Source organism: Struthio camelus, chromosome 8, assembly GCF_040807025.1.
Source record: "Struthio camelus isolate bStrCam1 chromosome 8, bStrCam1.hap1, whole genome shotgun sequence".
Lineage (NCBI taxonomy): Eukaryota > Metazoa > Chordata > Aves > Struthioniformes > Struthionidae > Struthio > Struthio camelus.
The window spans coordinates 8,215,016-8,232,842 of record NC_090949.1 but is presented as its reverse complement, the minus strand read 5'-3'; the positions used below and the strand labels follow the sequence as shown (position 1 = coordinate 8,232,842).

The following is a 17,827-nucleotide window of genomic DNA, read 5'->3' as shown; positions in this document are numbered from 1 at the left end:
ATGTCAAACAGAACTGGTTTTATGGGGTGACTGTATGTCTCTGTCCCTGATTGAACATCTTTGCTCTTGTCTGGACTTAAAAGCATAAATCTGTAGCTGCATTTTTTCTTTTTGCCATGGCAGATCATTGTGATGTTTTGTGAACTAAGCGTATGGAGCCAGGACCTTGTGGCTTTGCATTGACTTCAGTTAAACTGTGTCTGTTTTGGGGAAGTATTGGCATACGTGAGCTAGCTTTCCATCTTGGATTGAGAGAAACTCTGGTGTGGGCTTCAGTGATTGACTACGTGGCGAGAGGTCCCAGTGGGAGCACGGGAGGAAGACTGTATTGCTGTGACTTCAGTTATCTCTAGCTAAGCTACCTGCAGGTAATGTCTGCATATGCTAAAATCTTGCACTGAATGGCAAGAGTAGTCGTACCCTCGGGCTTTTCGGCTTGGGTACCCTGGTGAAGATCAGCCAGCCCTCCGTTCCAGTTAACTCCTGCAGTGTGCTGCAAACTGCCAGTCATGTGTCACAGCTGAATAGCCCCTGTTCAGGTCAGATGCAGGAACTGTATCAGGTGTTGGCAAATACATACTTTGTAAATGTTTGTAAAAATGCTTTTGAATGACTGTATCCAAAGCTTATACCCTACATAAGCATTTATAGCTATCTCCCATATAGATCTTCATTGTCAATTAGATTTATGCAAAGCAGTTGCGTGTTGTTTTTCTGAAGCGCTGAAACAGGGATTTCATTGCTAGGGCGATACCCTGCATTAGTCTCTAAGGAGACTAACAGGCTCTGTTTCTGCTGTGAAGAGCCCTCCCTCTAAGGACTGGAGGAGTTGGGGACCCCGCTGTGGAATATTTCTCATCTGTGCTTGCATCTTTCTTTTGAAACACCAGTTTTCAGTCACGCGCATGGTTTATTTAGAGGTTTGGACTCTCCCTTCCCACCCTTGCGGCAACTAACTGCCGTGTGGCAGGTTATCTCTGCAAGTGAAAAACCAGTGCCTTAGTTATACGTAGACAGTAAAAGTGAGCTGCCTCAGACAACTGTTTACAGGCATTAGTGGCAGAAGAAACTGCCTGTTTCATGGGTCTTAGAAAGATTAGCTTAGATAAACAAACACATGTTCTGGTGCGGGGTCTAAGCCAGAGTAGGAATGAAGATATCCATATCTCTTCTTATCATTTAAACACAGGTAATAACGCTCACCTGTTTTACAGGTGGGACTCGGGGATGAACATGTAATGAGTTTTAAATCTTTCAATTAATGGAAAGAAAAGCTAATAGAGTGCAAATTCTTTTTACACTATGATGTTACTTTCAAACATTTTACCATAGTGATGTCTAGTACAGTTCTGTGCATTACTTTTTTCTTTTCCATACTTGAACTTCATAAAAACAACACTTTTTTCTCCTCTGCAGTATGCTCAGCAGGGTTGTACTCAGCTTCTACCATTTGGACACTATTTAATTTGCATTTCCCAGGAGAATTGAATTAGGTTTTATTAGTAAATTGGGCCTATAACCTCGTAGGCAGGTTTTATTAGTTTATCACACATCAGTATTAGCAAATTGTAAATCCTGCTGAAACGAATTTGAAAGGCCTGAAAAGGCCTTAAATAGAGGCCCAGAACCAGTGAAGTTTCTGGATTTTCTTTGTTGTTTTCTGTCCCACAAAAATGCTGTTCGTGGCAGCAGAGTCGAATCTTTTTTTTTTTTTAATTATTGTATTCTGTTGTCCTAAGTGCCAACATGTTTAATTTTTAGAAAATTAAAGCGAGTATGGTCAGGAGGTTTTTGCTAGATTTCTAATTCAGCTCTATATTGGCTGGACATAACAGACAAATAAAATGCATTTCTTACTTGGACAATACAACATTTACTAACTATTCATGTGCAGCAGGCAGGTAGGTTTAGCCATTTCTTCTTATTTTGTTTATTATAGTGTCTGATCAGACGTACACATGAAGCAAAGATCTTAGATCTAAAAGACAGCAGTAAGAAGGGGGAACTGCTGCCTTTTCGGGGTTTAGATCATGGCATGGGACAAGCTAGTCAAAAGACTTGATTTGATTTCTGCAGATCCTGGATCACGGCCTAAATGACAAAATTCAGTGTGTATATTTATTTCTTTCCCTTCTGTGCTTACAGTTGGGAGAGGTGTGTCTGGAACCCAAGTGCTTCATCGCTAGGAGCTTTTGAATGGCAGCCTGAATTCTTTTTCATGTCGAGTTCATAGTAATTTGTCTCTGCAGCAGTACGAAACTACAGTTACCTCTTTCCTTTCCCTGGCGCTTTAGGTAGCGGTCATAGTCCCTGGTTGTTGTCGTTTTATGAGTTATTTCATACTGTCTTCTCAAAAGACATGTTTATAGAAATTAAATACTGCACCGTGATCATATTATAATCCCTTTAGGTCTCACTAATATGTATTGGACCAAATTATGCGGTTATAATATGGACAGCTGTAGAAGCCTTTTGAAGACCAGAGGTCTGGTTCTTTAAGAGCAAGAAGATTCTTCTATGTGCCATACATATCAATGGGATTTTCCCAGGGTTTGGGGGTCTGCTGCATGCTGCACCACAAAATAATTTGGATCTCAGCACTGCCGATAGTTTGGGAATACCCAAATGAGGACAATATTTTTCATATACTCCATCATCTATCCAGCAACCTTTTTTGTGTGTTTGGTACTTATTTTTTATTGCTCTGGTCTTAGACTTTACTAGGAAGACATTCCAAACAGCTCTCCTGATATCCCCCAACACACAACTGGTGTCCACAGCGCTCACAGAGTCCTTGTCCCAAAGAGCTGATAGTCAATACAGGGGCAGGATACCAAAAGCAAGAGAAGAGAAGTTATTCACCCAAAGTCCAGGTACCAGATCCTCGAGCAGAGCAGTGCTCTCCTGACTGCTCTCTCAGTGCCCCGTTGACCATACCGCACCACCTCGCCAAGTTGTGTGGTCCATAATCATGCAGGATCATGTTGCACTAGTTTCACTTACTGTAAGGCTGTTTAATTGCTCTGAACAATTACACTAGTATGCTAATAGGTGAAATAGGTTGGTTGGGAATATTTTAAAGGTGTAATTTTTTCAGCAAGGTGCAAATGCCATTTGGGAAGAGAGTTGGCATTGAGTTTTTAATGCATTTCAGCTCTTTGGAATATAGGATATTGGGGCCTTTTCACTTGCAATCATTTCTTTTATATTTTTCAGTTGCTTTTTATTTTACTATATTCCACCTGCACGTTGGCCTGGTTTAACCAACATTGTTTAGGTGGCTATTAAGAATTTTAAAAGAATACCAAAATGTTGTAGCAGTTAGCTCAAGTCTTTTGGAATGTCCTACCAAAAAGCCCCCAAACTCAGGTCTGTGTCTTTTGATATGTAACATTAATTAATTCCCATGTTCTGTCTGCTGCTCCTAGTCCCTCCAGATGTGCTACTAGGAATAGACTGGCTCCCCAGTTACAAGCCATCTGGGCTCTGTAAACTGATTTGCACTTATATTAAACAATAAGTGAACAGAATGCGGAAGAGTTATTAAAACAAATGTACATTGCTTATAAATCTCAAAGTAAAATATTAAAATGTAGTAAATGGGAATGGAATGCGCAAATGAAGACCTGCCTGTTTTTAATGAGTTTAGCTGTGACCTTCTTGATTTCAACCAAAAGAAAAGAATTTTATTTTTCTCTTAAAAAAAAAAAAAAACAAAAAAAAGAAAAGAAACTATAAAACTGCTTACAGAAGTATCTGAGACAAAAACAAGGAAATATAATGTTCTAAACTTGACTGGTCCAAACCACTCAAGCTGCTGTGACAGCTCATAAAACTGAGAGTAGTTTTTAACTGGACTCTGTTTTACGTTGCCAGAGTGAATTTTCCTTGCAGGAAGTAGCCAGAAGGTTTATTTAGTTTCCAGACTGCTGCTTTGATCTTTCCATTCTGTCACTTCTCAGGTTACATAGCCCTTTTTCACTGCAGTAAATCTGCAACAGTTAATGAGAATAAAATTTCCTCCTTCTCACTGATCGCATGCTGTTAAATGCCAAACCACAGCCAGCAGCATATTTGCAGAATTCAGCTGCACTGTACAAAAACAGCACAATCAGTTTAATCTTGTTGTTTTTGTAATTCATTTTATTGAGCTTTCCTTTTTCAAGTGACCTATTTTATCAAGACAAGTGGTTGTTGCAAAGCCAGAGCTGGAAGAAAGATTTAAAATTGTAATAAACTGAAGGGTGTTTTGTATGCTGTGTATAAGCATGCTCGCAGGATTCAAAATTAAACCTACAGTGAGTAGTTTTTAAAAGTCCTATATTTCAGTGGGATGTTTCTTTAGGTTATTACCTGAACTGAACATGTGCTGTAAACTAGTCCCAAATATAAAAATTAATTGAACAGGTCAAATTAATTTATTTTGCCAAGTAGCGGGAATAGTACTGATTTTAAAACTGACTCTCAGAATCTCTGTGTGTATCAGCTTCAGTCAGTCAAATATGATGCTGAGCCTCCCTTTTCCTCTGGAAAATCAGAGGATTTTTTTTTTTTGTAAACCATGAGATTAAAAAAAAAAAAAAAAAAGTTTAGGGAGTTTATTTGCCTTCTGGGTCTTGAGCTTTTAAAATTTATTTTTTCCAAGGCTCCCTGCCCAACCTTTGGCCTGGAAACATTTTATTTTTCTTTCTTTTCTTTATTTTTCTTAATTAAAGTTGAAGGTTTTGCTTAATAATGCTATTCAAAGATACGGATCTCCAAGAAAATGGTTGATGTCTGTATTTTTATCTGGCCTGTTCCCTAACATATCCAATGTTAAAGCAAAAAAAAAAAAAAAAAAAAGGGGGGGGGTAAGAGACATTGAGACTTAATCCTTTTTGATTTACGTTAAAATCTTTGCTGATTTGGGATAGATTTTGACAAGTCTTCACTAGGGCCCTGTGTTGATTATATATAACTGGTTAAAATCTGGCCGGTCATCTGTGGTGGTAAAAATGTTTAACGTTTGTTCATCAGTAACAACGTTCCCACTGCGTTTGCTGTGTGCGCTCTAGTGAGCACTGCAAATCCCCTAGTAATGTTAACTTTCAAAATGAGTTTGAAAGCTTTTATTGGCCACAGCTGTAAGTCAGAGCAGAACAGAGGCTTTGACTCTCCCTCCCTTCCATTCTTTGCTCCAGCCCCGAGATTATTATCTGCTTTTCTCATGAGTGACACTTCACTGCAGTGTCGCTGGGCACTCACAGCACAGTAGGTGCCGTTTCTGCACTGTGCCTGTTGCAAACAGTCCGTGGCTTCAGTTGTCTGGTTCTTGGTGCTGAGCCTGGGGACAGCATGACCTTCAGCCTGACCTGACCTGTTGGCATGGCTCTTCTGGGTATTTCTGCAGAGAGAAAACCTTTTTTCCCATTTGTATTGAAGCATAGAGCTGAGAGGCAGTGCTTGGACTTGAGGAGCTTGTCTAAATATTTAAAGGAATAATTAATTGCTCAGCTAGGAGAGCTTCAATCCAGGGCACTGAAAACTTGCATTCACACTTCAACTACTTACCTCAGGATATGTTTTCACAGTGATCCTGATCTGTAACCTCCTCCTAGCAAGGGAAGCAAGAAGTACTTCTCTGGAAGTCAGAAGGCTAGTCAGAAGCCTGCTGAAGATGTGGACCAGATCCTGAGCTGATTATAATCAGTGACACCAGTCACACTCTGAAGTTGCCACTTTAAGATCATAATCTGCTCAGGCTGCTGGCAGAAGCTTCTGTCCCAGCGTAGCGCTGACATCACTGGAGCTCAGTAAAAGAGATGCTTGAAACCTTCCCAAACCAGCCAGATTACTAGTTTAAGGCAATGTACTCTTCAATTTATGGAGTTGACACAAATACTTTGGTCTGTCCAGGGAGAGAGGGGGAGGAAAGGGCATCTTCCTTGCTTTTTTATTGCCTACTTCTCAGAGCTTTTTTGTTTGTTTTAATTTTTAGTTAATTTTTTAGAAATGGATACATCTAATCAGTGGCTTGGCCAGCTGTTGAGCCAACAGCACAGGAGATGTCTCTGTTGGGCTTATAATGGAAAGTCAAAACTCTTGATTTCTGTTCCGGCTCTAACTGTGCAGTCTAACTTTTAACAAATCCTCTACAAAATAGCTGAGAAATTCCCCTACCACATGGAGGAGCTGTGAGTCTGGTGAGGGAACGTTTGTGAAATTATTCTGATGTCCTTCAATGAAAGAGGGCATCTGTATGAAACAACTGAGTTGCTGTTTTGCCTGCTGGCTGTATTTTTGGTTGGTTGCTTTTTTAGCAGATGAGAAATAGCCTTCCCTCTCTCCCCCATTTGAGGCATGTTACAACAGAACCAAAAATCTCTCTCTTTTTTTTTTTTTTTTTAAATCTATGTCAGACTAATTAGAGTCTCCTCATTACTGTAGTTTGTCACCTGCTGTCTTTAATGTTTTGGGAGTTTGTTTTCTCTCGATGCTCCATCTGGGAAACCTGGAGCAACTTGCCTGGGATCACACAGCAGGTAACAGAGCAAGAAACTGAGCCCAGGTCCCAGGCTGCTTTCACAGAGTTGGGATGGCAAGTGTTACTGCTTTCAAACAAAGCTCTTCCTGAAATTGGCTCTAAGCAATGCCATTTTTTAGCCCGGTGCTCTCCTACCATTCAGTTAGGGAACTTTTTTTTTTTTTTTTTTAAATGCTGTCTTCCCATCAGTGAATTTTGGCATGCTCATTGCTTGATGCATAGATTGACCCTGACACAGAAGAGAGCACTCATTTCTCCATAGCTGTCAGATTTTGCATTTGTTTGTAATTAAATAGCAGAAACGGCAGTATTGTGCTGAGATACCACTGGGCACCAAGTCCAGGAGCAACTGGAAACTTAAGTCACTGAATGCACTGAAGGAAGTAGGATGACTTGCAAGGGGAGACGTGATCATAGCCATGAAAGCTGTATCATAATGTGCGTGGGAGCTACATTAGGGTTGCACAGGTTCATTCTGACATCTCCTGTCTTTTGAGCAGATACAGTGTAACTATTTAAGGAACCTTAATATTAAATGCGAAAATAGAGGCAGACATGGTATTGGATGTAGTGTGCTAAGGCACAGTCCATGCCACAAAGCTCCCCTCCCCCTTGAGCTTGAGGGATAGAAAGTATGGAGAAAAAAAAAAAAAAAGACTTCACAGATAGGAGAGAAAGAAAGTGAGACCATGAGAGACAGAATTTGAGACTTGTGGTTTATAGTTTAACGTCATTACCAATAGCAAGAGAATCTACAGTTACAGAACATATAATGAAAACTTTTTGTTTTAAGCTTCTCAGTTTTATGCTTTTTCTCCTTATCCCATGGTTTGTGCTGTTACTCTGAAGGGCAGAAAATTCATGGCCAGTGAAGCAAAACCAAAGAAGTAGCTGGCACAGAGAAGTAAATAGGATCATCTTTTCAATCACCAGACACTTAAGTGAGGGGAAAAGCAACCAGCTTTATTCCATTTTCTGATGCCCTCCACTTTTCCATGACTGGTGTTACAAAAACAGCATTCCCATCCAGTGTTTAGTTGGCAGCGTCAGCAGAAAAGCCCATGGGCTTCAGCCTGTGCAAGCACAGGCTCTGAGCCTCTCTTGGTGTGTTGGATAGTTGGTACCTACAGAGGATTAGCTTCCACCACCTCAACTATTTCTTACTTGAAGACCGTATAAGAAAGTAGAGGTCTCTCTGTTTGTACTGTGGAATTCAAAACATTTCCCAGCTCCTGTGCCCGGACGCACGGTGCCTGAATCCTAGCTGGTACAACAGGACAGCAGCTGGATGTCCCCAGCTCCCCTGCCTCTCACCACCCTGGTCTCTGCGCAGAGGAGACCTGGGCACTGGGGCGGGAGGGAGCTGCAGCATCCTCTAACAGCCCCGACACAGCCCCTCCAGGGCTGTATTGCTCTCCGCTGCGATCATTGGCTCAGACCACAGAGTAGTGGCTTTCATCAGCACTTTTAAAAGGAGAAAAAAAAAAAAAAAAGAGAGAGAGAGCCAGAGAGGGGAGAATGAATACAGACTTTTACTATTGGCGAAGTCCTGTGTCTCTTGTTGACAAGTATTATAAACAATAAACTGCATCGCAGTTGTACAGGTTATAATGCTGTGCTTGTGTCAAGATTAGAGACTGGTGCTCTGTTTCTATGGCTTAGGTACCTCCTGAGGGGAAAAAATACAGCTTTCAGCATTCATTTGAACACAATTTATTCTCCCTGTTATATACAGGAACCTGATACAGCACTATAAATTACAGGCGTGTTTGGCATGAGAGTTTATAAGGAGAGAGCAGGAGAGTAAGGGTGCCATATGTTATCAACGATGCTGTCACACACTAAGATTCACAAAAGTGAAACATTAGGACTTCAAGGATGCACTGTAGCAAATTCTGAATACCTGTCGGGGAGTGAGGCGGGGGATATTCTGACAGTGAAGACAGTGTTTTTCAAAAACACTAATACAAGATGTATAAAGGGGGACAGTATGGAAGAAGCTGAGAGAGGGGTTGCTATGGACTGTACTGAGGTCAGGCTTCTGAAGGATGCTGCCAAACCTTCTGGTCCAAACCCTGTTCTCTCAAACCCAGGGAGGAGATTTTGAAGCCTCAGGTGTGATCAGTGGGTGCAGGAAAAGGTTCCTTGTGTGTAAACAGCAGTGATGTATTTAGGCCTGCAAACAAACCCCTCTCAGCAGTGCACTGGAGCATGTGGAGAACTTGGATTAATTCCATAAAAGTTGGTAGGGTTGCTCACAAGCTCAGAGCTGTAAGTGGTGTTTGCTTGGTCTTATCACAGTCAGAGGACCTAGTGAATAATAAATACTCCTAAGTGGAGACCCTTTAAAACTTGAATCCCCATTGAGTAGCTGAGAGCCTCTCAGAAATGAGCTGCTATAAGCCTTGTTGATGCAGAATAAGGAGGGAGGATTGACAGGGTTTTAGAACAGGTTTAGGATGAGAAGAAATGCAGCTGAAATCTTAGCTCTGGTAGAAGCGCTGTATGTGCTTCAAATAATGTTTAGTTTGGATTCCCTTTTCAGTGGGCAGCAGTGACTTCAGCTTTAATTTTTGGGTTCTAACCATGAAACCGACAGGCTGAAAACGATGAAATTTGGGCCCGTAAGTGTAAGCTCCTAAACTGTTGTTTCACTCTAAGCTGAAGACTGCTTTCCCGAGTCGCTTCTGCTTGCGCAGGCAATCACAGCCTTTTCTCTCTGGTATGATTCTTGCCATACTGCTCCATGCCTCTGTCATGAATGTGCACACCCCTCCGTGAATGTGCTCGTGGGATCACTCCAGGTCTGTGCATCCTACCTGTGGATTTTCAGTCGGACTTCAAGGGGTTAGTTTTGACCAAGCATTTCCCCAGTGACCTGGGAGCAGCCTTTCTGAGGCCCTGCTTATGCCCGAGGCCTAAGTACTCATATTAGAGCAACTTGTCAGCACCAGCGCTAGTAACAGTGTGAATGCTAGTGTGGACAGGCTCAGGTGTCTATCTCATCATGAAAATTTACGGAAAGCAGCTTTGCTCTGTAGTCAGCGTGCAACCAGGTGCTAATTATCCTAGTGCAGACTAACCCCAAGACTAACCCCAAGAGTCCCACTGTCTACTCGCACCACACACTCATGAGCAGCAAAGGTACGAACAGGAGCCCCATCGGAGGGTTTCTGGCAGGGCGTTCCTTCTCTGAGGCAGCCAAGTCTTCCAGACATACCACAAAGCCCATCTAGTCTCTGAGGCTATGGATGCAGGAGGGAGTTAAGGAAAGTAAATATTTTGTGGGCATAGTGGGATGCTGGCTGGCGTTTCCTGCTGTGGGGACACTATTGGTCTTTATGTTTTAAATGATGTCAGGGCATCAAGGATCCTAGATAGGCGTATTTGTTTGGATGTTAGGAATCAGAGTAAGTATCAATAAGCAAAGCTGTTAAGAAATCTCTCCTCACTCATGCACATCAGGAACGTTTTCCTCTTCAGCATGTGTTCCTCAATTCCCCAGCAGTACAAGCAAATTGGAAAGTTCAGCTGTCATTTGGGGAAGGTCATAGATCACACTAGCAGCCTGAGTAATCCAAGAGGTTTTAAGTATCATAGCATTTAGTTTAAAGTGAAATTTGCTCTGACAGGGGCTGGCAGACCAATAGGAAAAAGAAATATTTGTGCTTGGAGAAGTGCATGTGTAGAGACCGCAAGTATTACTGATGGCTGGAAGTGATTTCAGTCTAAAAAAAACAAATCATTAAGAGAGTGCATAGGGGTAAAATACACAGTTCATATTTTAAAGGGTCTCAAAATGAACCAGCAACTGAGGTTAGCAGTACATAGTAATTAGCTGTGCTGTTCACTGTTTAACTCCATAAGCTCCAGGCACGGTGGTAAACTTTGTACAAGAAAACAGTGGTGCTTTGACTGAGCGGTTACCAAGCACCAATATCTCTGTGCGCACGCATGCAATTTTGTAAGACAAAGCTGCCTTAAATAACTTGCAGATTAAGGCAACTGGAGAAGTCATTTGTCTGAGAGGTTCCTTGCGGTGTATAGTCCGTATCTGCTACAGGGACTGGGTGCGCCCCTGTTAGGTGTCTAGCTGAACAGGACTGCCTAACGGGAGATAAAAAATACCAGCTTGGGGACGAGTGTTGTCACCTTGATTGCATAATTATGTGTCCCTAACTCTTGGGGAGGACAGGCTCGCTTTATTAAGCGCTGAGTTCCCACGTAGGTGCAGTGTAAATAATGCCAACAACACGTTTTACCGAGGAGAAAGTTTTGAAGTTGATTGCTGGTATAAATCTAAGAACACATGGCACAAACCATGACTTCAGGCCAATCATTAGCCAACAAATGTTTACAGCCGAAAAACTACCATCTTTCCTGGCTGTACCCTTTTTGCTGTTCTTGGCAGACGTGGCAAGGATTCGGCAGGACTCAGTTTCTAAACCCCTGTCTCCACCTCCGTAGATTGTGCTTGCAGAGTCATCGCCCTTGGCCTGCCAGCCTCATGAGTAAGCCAGACTTCAGTCCACAGACACGTTTGCTGTTTTGTTGCCCTACCCCTCGGTTACCTCCTGGGTTCAATAGTCTTTCCTTCGGCCGAGAAGACAGGCTTTCTGCTACAGCCTGCCAGCCCAAACAATCGCATAGGCAAAGCTGGTACGTTTCAAGAGCGCTAACATGGAAAAAGGAAGCCAACTGTTTTTGAAGCATGGACAAGCCTTCGTTTACTTATGAAAAATATTTAGATAGGAGAGAGTGGTGATTTGATCAAGGTGTTTTAATGCGATTTTGTGTCACCCCCTCCCCCTTTTTTTTAATTAGTGTCCAAAGCAGTTATCAGCTGATCCATCTCTTCCAGTTTTCTTCAGGACACTAACATATGTCTAAACCATTTGGAAATAACTGATACTCCTCAAAGTTTAAACTCTAGGGATCTTTACCTAATTACTTACACATTTATAAAAATATATAAAAAAGATTTGCTGAGAATGTAATTGAAACCATATTTTCCCCGCTCTCTTTATCAGTTCAAATACATTTAAAAGTTCTTTGAATAAGGATTACTAAACTGGTAGTAGCTGGGAAAACTCTGCCGGCATTGATAGAGACCCATTGCCACCTCGTGGCTCGCTGTTGTTACTACTCCTCATCCAAATGAAATGAAATTTTAGTTTGGTAGTTAGTAATGGAGCGAACAGAGATTTAGGAGGGGCCAAAAGAAGTTCTTGAAACACTGCAGTATCAAGAGAAGCCACGATGGCATATAAAAAGGAGGTCCTGCTTCAAGGTGTGCGTCTTGGGCTGCGCCATTTGTTTTGTCCCTCTTTGCCACAGTAAACCTGAGGCTGTTACAGCTGTCTCCCCAGTAAGCCAACAGGCATGGCCCCTAGTAGCCTGACTTGCAGCCAACAGCCTCCCAGCTCACAGCCGTACCTACAACATCTTTCTAGAATGAAGTTTTTGGTAGTGCTGTGAACAATTAACAGCAACGTAAGAACCTGTATTCAACCCCTACTAGAAATAAAAACAACTCATCCACAGCTAGTGTTATTATAGTAGTCACAGAAGAAAACGCTGGAAAGTAAACACCAAAAAGTGTTCTCTGTTAAAATATCTTTTCATTGTAAATCAACTGCAGACATTTTAAGGATTTTTTTAGAGGAAACAATTGAATTCCTGAGTTTTATGGTAGACTTAAAGGGTCCTATTTCTCTGCTGTTACCCGGTGTTAGATATAGGAGGTATCACTGGCAACTGGGAATTTGTAGTAGCTCAGCTAAACTGGACTCAATCTCCACTCCCACTATGCCATGCTTTAGTATGTTATTAATTCCTGATATTGTCAGTACTGGAAGATCTCTTAAAAAATGGCCTTGTTTTAGAGTAGTTATTCAGCTTTTTCATTTTCTGAATTCCCAAACAAATTGGTCCGCTTCATGCTGTGTCCTTGTGCTACAGGTCCTTGTGAAGAGCTTTGTGGCCTTTTCTCAGAAAGCTATACCTAAGGGCAGCCCACATGAGATCTCTGTCTAATCCTTTTGCATGCTGCAAACCAGTCACAGGAGTAGAAGCAGGGGACCGTGCCCTGGTTAAGGTGAGCACAGGCTGCAGTAAAGTTGGAATGCAGGATCTGGTATTTCTGGAGACAAGAAGCAATAGATATAGAGCAAGTAACAACGAGGACTTCTCTTAACCTCTTTTTGCAGGAGTCTTCTAAAGCTTCAAGGCTGCTAATGAGAAAGATGTCATTTGCCAGGTACAAATGAGGGACCTAAAGCAGAAAGCAGCCTCCAAGGTTACTAGCTCATTTCATAAAGGGCTTGGAAAAATGTAATAGGACTGTGGAGTGGATATGGGAAGGAAAGGGGGGCGAGAGGAAGGTGTGGAGCCAGAAGCACATGTTCACATAGCTTTGTACCTGTAGCCGACAGGACGCTATTTGGTGCACCACTGCAACTCAGCTTCTCTTTGCCATGTGAAGGGACTGGTCAGCATTTAAGGTCAGACCGATGGCTCTGTGTACAAATTGTGAGATGGGGCACTGCCAGTTCGAATACAGACAGGCAGACGTGGAAATAGCAAAGCACTTTCAGGGCACTGCATTCGGAAACATTCAGGTGAAACAGAATGATTTTCTCCGTGGTTTGGCTTGTTAGTTGTGTTCCCTCCCTCTCAGAGGACAAATCTCAGCTTCAGCCTTTCCACCTTCGTATGATTATCAGAACTTCCCATAAGCGAGCTAGTTTTCTGAAGAAACAGGCCCAAAAGATGGTCTTCGAGGACCTGACGGAGGCATAATCCTAGGAAAACATCTTTGCAAGGACAGAGTGCTAGACATGGTCCCCACCACTTCAGCTGAGCCCTTGCGGTCCAGACGGTTCAGCAGCGCCAGCTTTTTGCTGAGCCAGGGCCTGCGGCCCAGCCATTGTACACGTTCTGGATGGGTCATTCTTTCCCAGGCCTTGACCCTTGCATAACTCATGTTCCATATGTATAATTGGCAATAATGAGGTTCAGCTTTTCCCCACTCTAAAAGCACTTTGGTTCTTGGTGTTTTGACAGTCTTCAGCAGGGAAGTTCATCTCCTTTCAATGCATCTTTAGTCAGACAATAAATTAGAAGCCTTTTCCATTTGTCCTTCTCCTGAAGTGGAAGTTTAAAAGTGACATAACTATGAATAGGCAGTAATCCAGTATCTTAGGCAATATTCATTTTTTTTCTACCTCCTGCCTGAAAGTTATTGTTGAGCATGAAATATGTGCCACTTTTCCCCATGCAGTTTCTGTGCTTTGGTATGTAATTCATTGCTGTGGGACACTTTAGATGTAAAAGATGCTGTTCTATGTGAAAAATGAATTATTCTGTCTCATTAGAACATAGCCTGTTAGTATGTGATGAACTCTTTCTGCCAGTGGGCTGTCAATTTTTTATCCCATCAGAAACACTGTGTCCTTTACTGAACTATGTTGCTATGCCAGATATTCTCACTCCCTCATTTCCAGTTGGTGCTTTCTCAGGGGCTTTAGACATGTACTGGCTGTCTCTTTGAAAGAAATTAGACTATTCAGATGCGCTGTGTAGGAGAGAGTTAGCAGTGGACTTTGCAACAAACATACTGAAGTCTTCCCTGAAAGATGCATTAACTTTAATGCATAGGTAGAGAAACTGAGTCACAGAAGCAAAGTGCTTTGCCAGTAAATGCACAACAGGATAGAAAACAAGAGTTCTGTCTCCTCTGGGATTTCCATTCGACCTGAAAGTCAAAAGCAGCTCAGAAAAAGCTGATTAATCCCACAGTGCCAGCTCACCACTTCCCCACTTGTTACGTTTCACTAAAAAAAACCCAACAATTCATGCAGTGATTTCCTAGGCCTGCCTATCCCACAAAGGAATTGTGCTGATTTCTCTGCAGCGTTTCCTTTTTACCAAGGCAAGAGGGAGGACAGAGCGCTACTGACTAGAAGGGGAAGGTGGCTGGCAAAGTTGCACAGCAAGAAAAGCTTGAGACACCATCATTAGTGCACCTTCCCCACAATACAAAACCCTCCAGTTTCTCTCTCGTTTCTTTTTATAGCATTGGAGCGGATGGATTTGGTCAATCCTCCGGGGTTCCTGGCCGCCCTGCGACTGCATATGGATACCGCCCGGATGAACCTTACTACTACAGCTATGGAGCACGATAAAGCAGCCCCCTCCGCAGTCCAGGATGCTGCCTCCTGCCCCGTGAGGAACCAGCCCGTGTGTGGCTGGCAGTAGATCCATCGCTTGGTAATGCATGATTGTACCATGATGGGTCCATCATTCAGTATCCTTTGGCATGTGTAGCTCCAGATAAACCTAGCCTTTCTGGGTCCAGTGTTTCAGTGACTGTGTTTGCTTCTCAGTTGCTCTTTATTATCATTTTTGTACAGTATTTGCTCTGTGACTTGAAAGCAAGTATGGGAAAGCTACTAGACTGGAAAGTGTCACGTTATGTATATTAAGCTACTAATTTAATTTCTATTAAATATAAAAACCTGCGTTGTCAGTAGTGGTGAATGTGTTTCTAACCAATGTTTCTTTTGTTTTACAAGGCATTTAAAAACAATGCTTCATGTGAAGTGCATTTAGCGTGGCTGGTTGCCCTTTAACGTTTCAGTAACAGGAACACTGTTAGGTTGCAGCATCTCCTGGCACTGCCTTGGCACATAGTTACCGAAGTCCAGTCCTGGGTCTGAAGGCTTTAACAATGGAAAGATGGCACAGATTCACTTCCCTTGGGCTTCAAACATTTACAGTCTAGCTTAAACACTTGAAAACACTTAAAATTAGAAACTACACTACAAAAGAATACCTTTACCATAAACTATTTTAATAGAGTTCCTGTAGGCTGAGAGAAGACGGCCACAAACGCACCGAAGACTAGCAGAGAAAAACACTGTGCCTTAGTTCAGAATCCAGGTGCAGAGGTTTCCTCCCACTTCCCCATCCTAAAATACAAATGCATCCTGTCCTGCTTGTTCACAGAGTTTAAGCTGGATCGAAGCACAGATCATAGCTCATGGACTGAGAGCAGAGACAGGCCAAGACACCTGTACTTTGGATTTATACTTGCAGCGTCTGGGATTGCATTAAGCCATGTTTTGAAACATGGCGCATGCAAGCAGAGTTTAGGCTAAAGCTATTTTTAAATCTTGTACCCCCATCCATAATAGATACAAGAAAGCAAATGGACAGATGCCCTTTCTGGACACAGCCGTCGGGACATCAATTCCAATAGTAGATCACTTTTTAAAGCAAGGGCTACCCCCAACTCATGATAAATGACTGTTGATTTGCAGTATTGTTCCCCTCCTCTTTTGTCTCTCATGTCTGGATTGTACAGAAAATTGACCTGAATCAGGGGCTGATACTACTAAAACAATAGCCAATAACCCCTTAAGACCAGTGTATATGCTAAGAAGGTGATCTTCAAAGGCATAGAGGTGTTTAGGAAGTCGACGTAGCATTGTTCTTATGCCTTAAAAATATTTTTGACATCAAGATCGGTTCAAACGTCGCTTGATCTTTTAAAAGTGTACAGGTATGTTTATATGCGCTATTACTCATCATGTTTCATTCCGCATGACTGGAAAGGCTTCCAAAATTAGCCATGGTATTTCTTTGCAGTTTTCAGCCTCCTCCCTGTGCTGGCTTCACTTACTGGAGGTGGGTGGAAGAACAGCACTGCCAAGATTATAACTCTTATTTTTTTAAACAGTTTTTAACTAATTCTTATGCAATTTATTAGAAAATTTAAGATCTCTAGAAACATTGCAGAAAACCTGATTAAACCGCTGGGATTCCAGTACGAGCCCTTTCTAGATCCTTTCCGTTGCTCTGAGCCCACACTTGATCTGCCCAGCAGTTGTGCCGCACTTAGTCAACAACTTTGGGCTACTTTACAACTGTGACAGAAATCACCCAAACTGCACATTCGGACTCAGGCTTTGCTTTTTGTGACTGGCACTCACACATTAGGCTCTTCCAGAAAATTAGCATGAAGTTATTTACAGCAGTTGCCCTTCTTTTGGAATGTGTTTTGGGGAAGAAAAAAAAAAAAAGAGTGGGTCCTTAGAGTATATGCAAACCATCAATGAAACTGAAGGAGCCTTTAATTGTGAGCTTCAGGTTAATGAGAAACTACAGCTGAGCCTCAGCAAATGAGTGGGTGTCTGAAACTGTAATACATTTGTGACCATGTTGAGAAAAAATGGCAATGGAAAAATCCTGGCTGCATTTTTAGTATTCAGTGTTAGGAGTTTATGAGAAAAGAATAAAAGATCAAGTATTTGTAGCTTTGCCTGGCAACAGCTAAAAGAAGAACATCATTTATCTGCAAGCAGAGCTTGGTAAAAATTACTCAGCACTTAGTAGCCTGAGGACAGAGCCTGCTAGCCAGGATGAAAACCAGCTGTGCCACTATATTCTCTAAGGCAGAGGAGAGGCTGATTTTCTCTTTAATTACAGTCCCTGAGCCAGAAAGGGGGAAAAAAGATAGGAGCACATACACTTTCCAACTATAGCACGTTTCCTGTGGGTGTCCGAGGGACACTGGAGAGTCTGACCTGTAGGGTAACTTTTTAATTATCTGTACTTATGGATTCAGTCCCTGAGTACTGTATCCTGCATAAAATGGGGCGAGAAGGGATCTGCTTTCTTTTAACGACTTTGACTGCTTTGGCGCTTTACTCCTCTTCCTTGTTTCTCTCTCTGACTTCGTATTGCTCCTCTTTTCTTTCCCTACAGCAGCAATCCCTAACCATCCCATAACTGTCCTCTTTCCCAGTCTGCTGATTAATTAAAGATAGTGGTTATGCAGGTGTTCCAGATCTAATTAGGCTGTAAAGTTAATAGCACAATTAAATAAGTATAGAGTAGGAAGTTCATACCTCTGTTAGCTATTATTCAGGCTTTCTGCAGATGTACACCATGCTGTCAGTGAGCTTTATATTTAATGCACCACCCTAAGATCTTATTTTATTATTTGTATCACATTGGTATGTAGGAGCTTACTATGGCAACACAGGGAAGAAACCCAAAGCAAACAAGTATCCTTGTCCTAGACGGCTTATGAAGGACCTGTCTTTTTAATACTGGTGTATGTGTGGAGTTGTCTGATAACGGTTTCACATGTGTATTTCATTCTGAAATAAGACTACCATGATTCTTTTTAATGTAATCCATTCTGGATTAAATTAAACAAGAACAAGATGCATGTTATTTTGGAATAAGCAGGACAAACTGTTTAGATGGAACAGATTTCAAGTCCTGCTGACAGGT

The 17,827-nt window shown here is 42.0% G+C and overlaps 1 protein-coding gene across 4 annotated transcripts in view; it reads left to right on the top strand.

Annotated features, from left to right (window-relative positions):
* KIFAP3 (kinesin associated protein 3) overlaps positions 1–15,045 on the top strand; it is a 72,369-nt gene extending 57,324 nt beyond the window's left edge. For all 4 annotated transcript variants that reach the window (XM_009672787.2, XM_068951884.1, XM_068951883.1 and 1 more), the window contains exon 20: positions 14,601–15,045. In XM_009672787.2, the coding sequence (XP_009671082.1) occupies positions 14,601–14,709 (109 nt within the window). In that variant the 3' untranslated portion in view covers positions 14,710–15,045. The remainder of the gene's footprint in view (positions 1–14,600) is intronic.
* Positions 15,046–17,827: the final 2,782 nt, after the last annotated feature.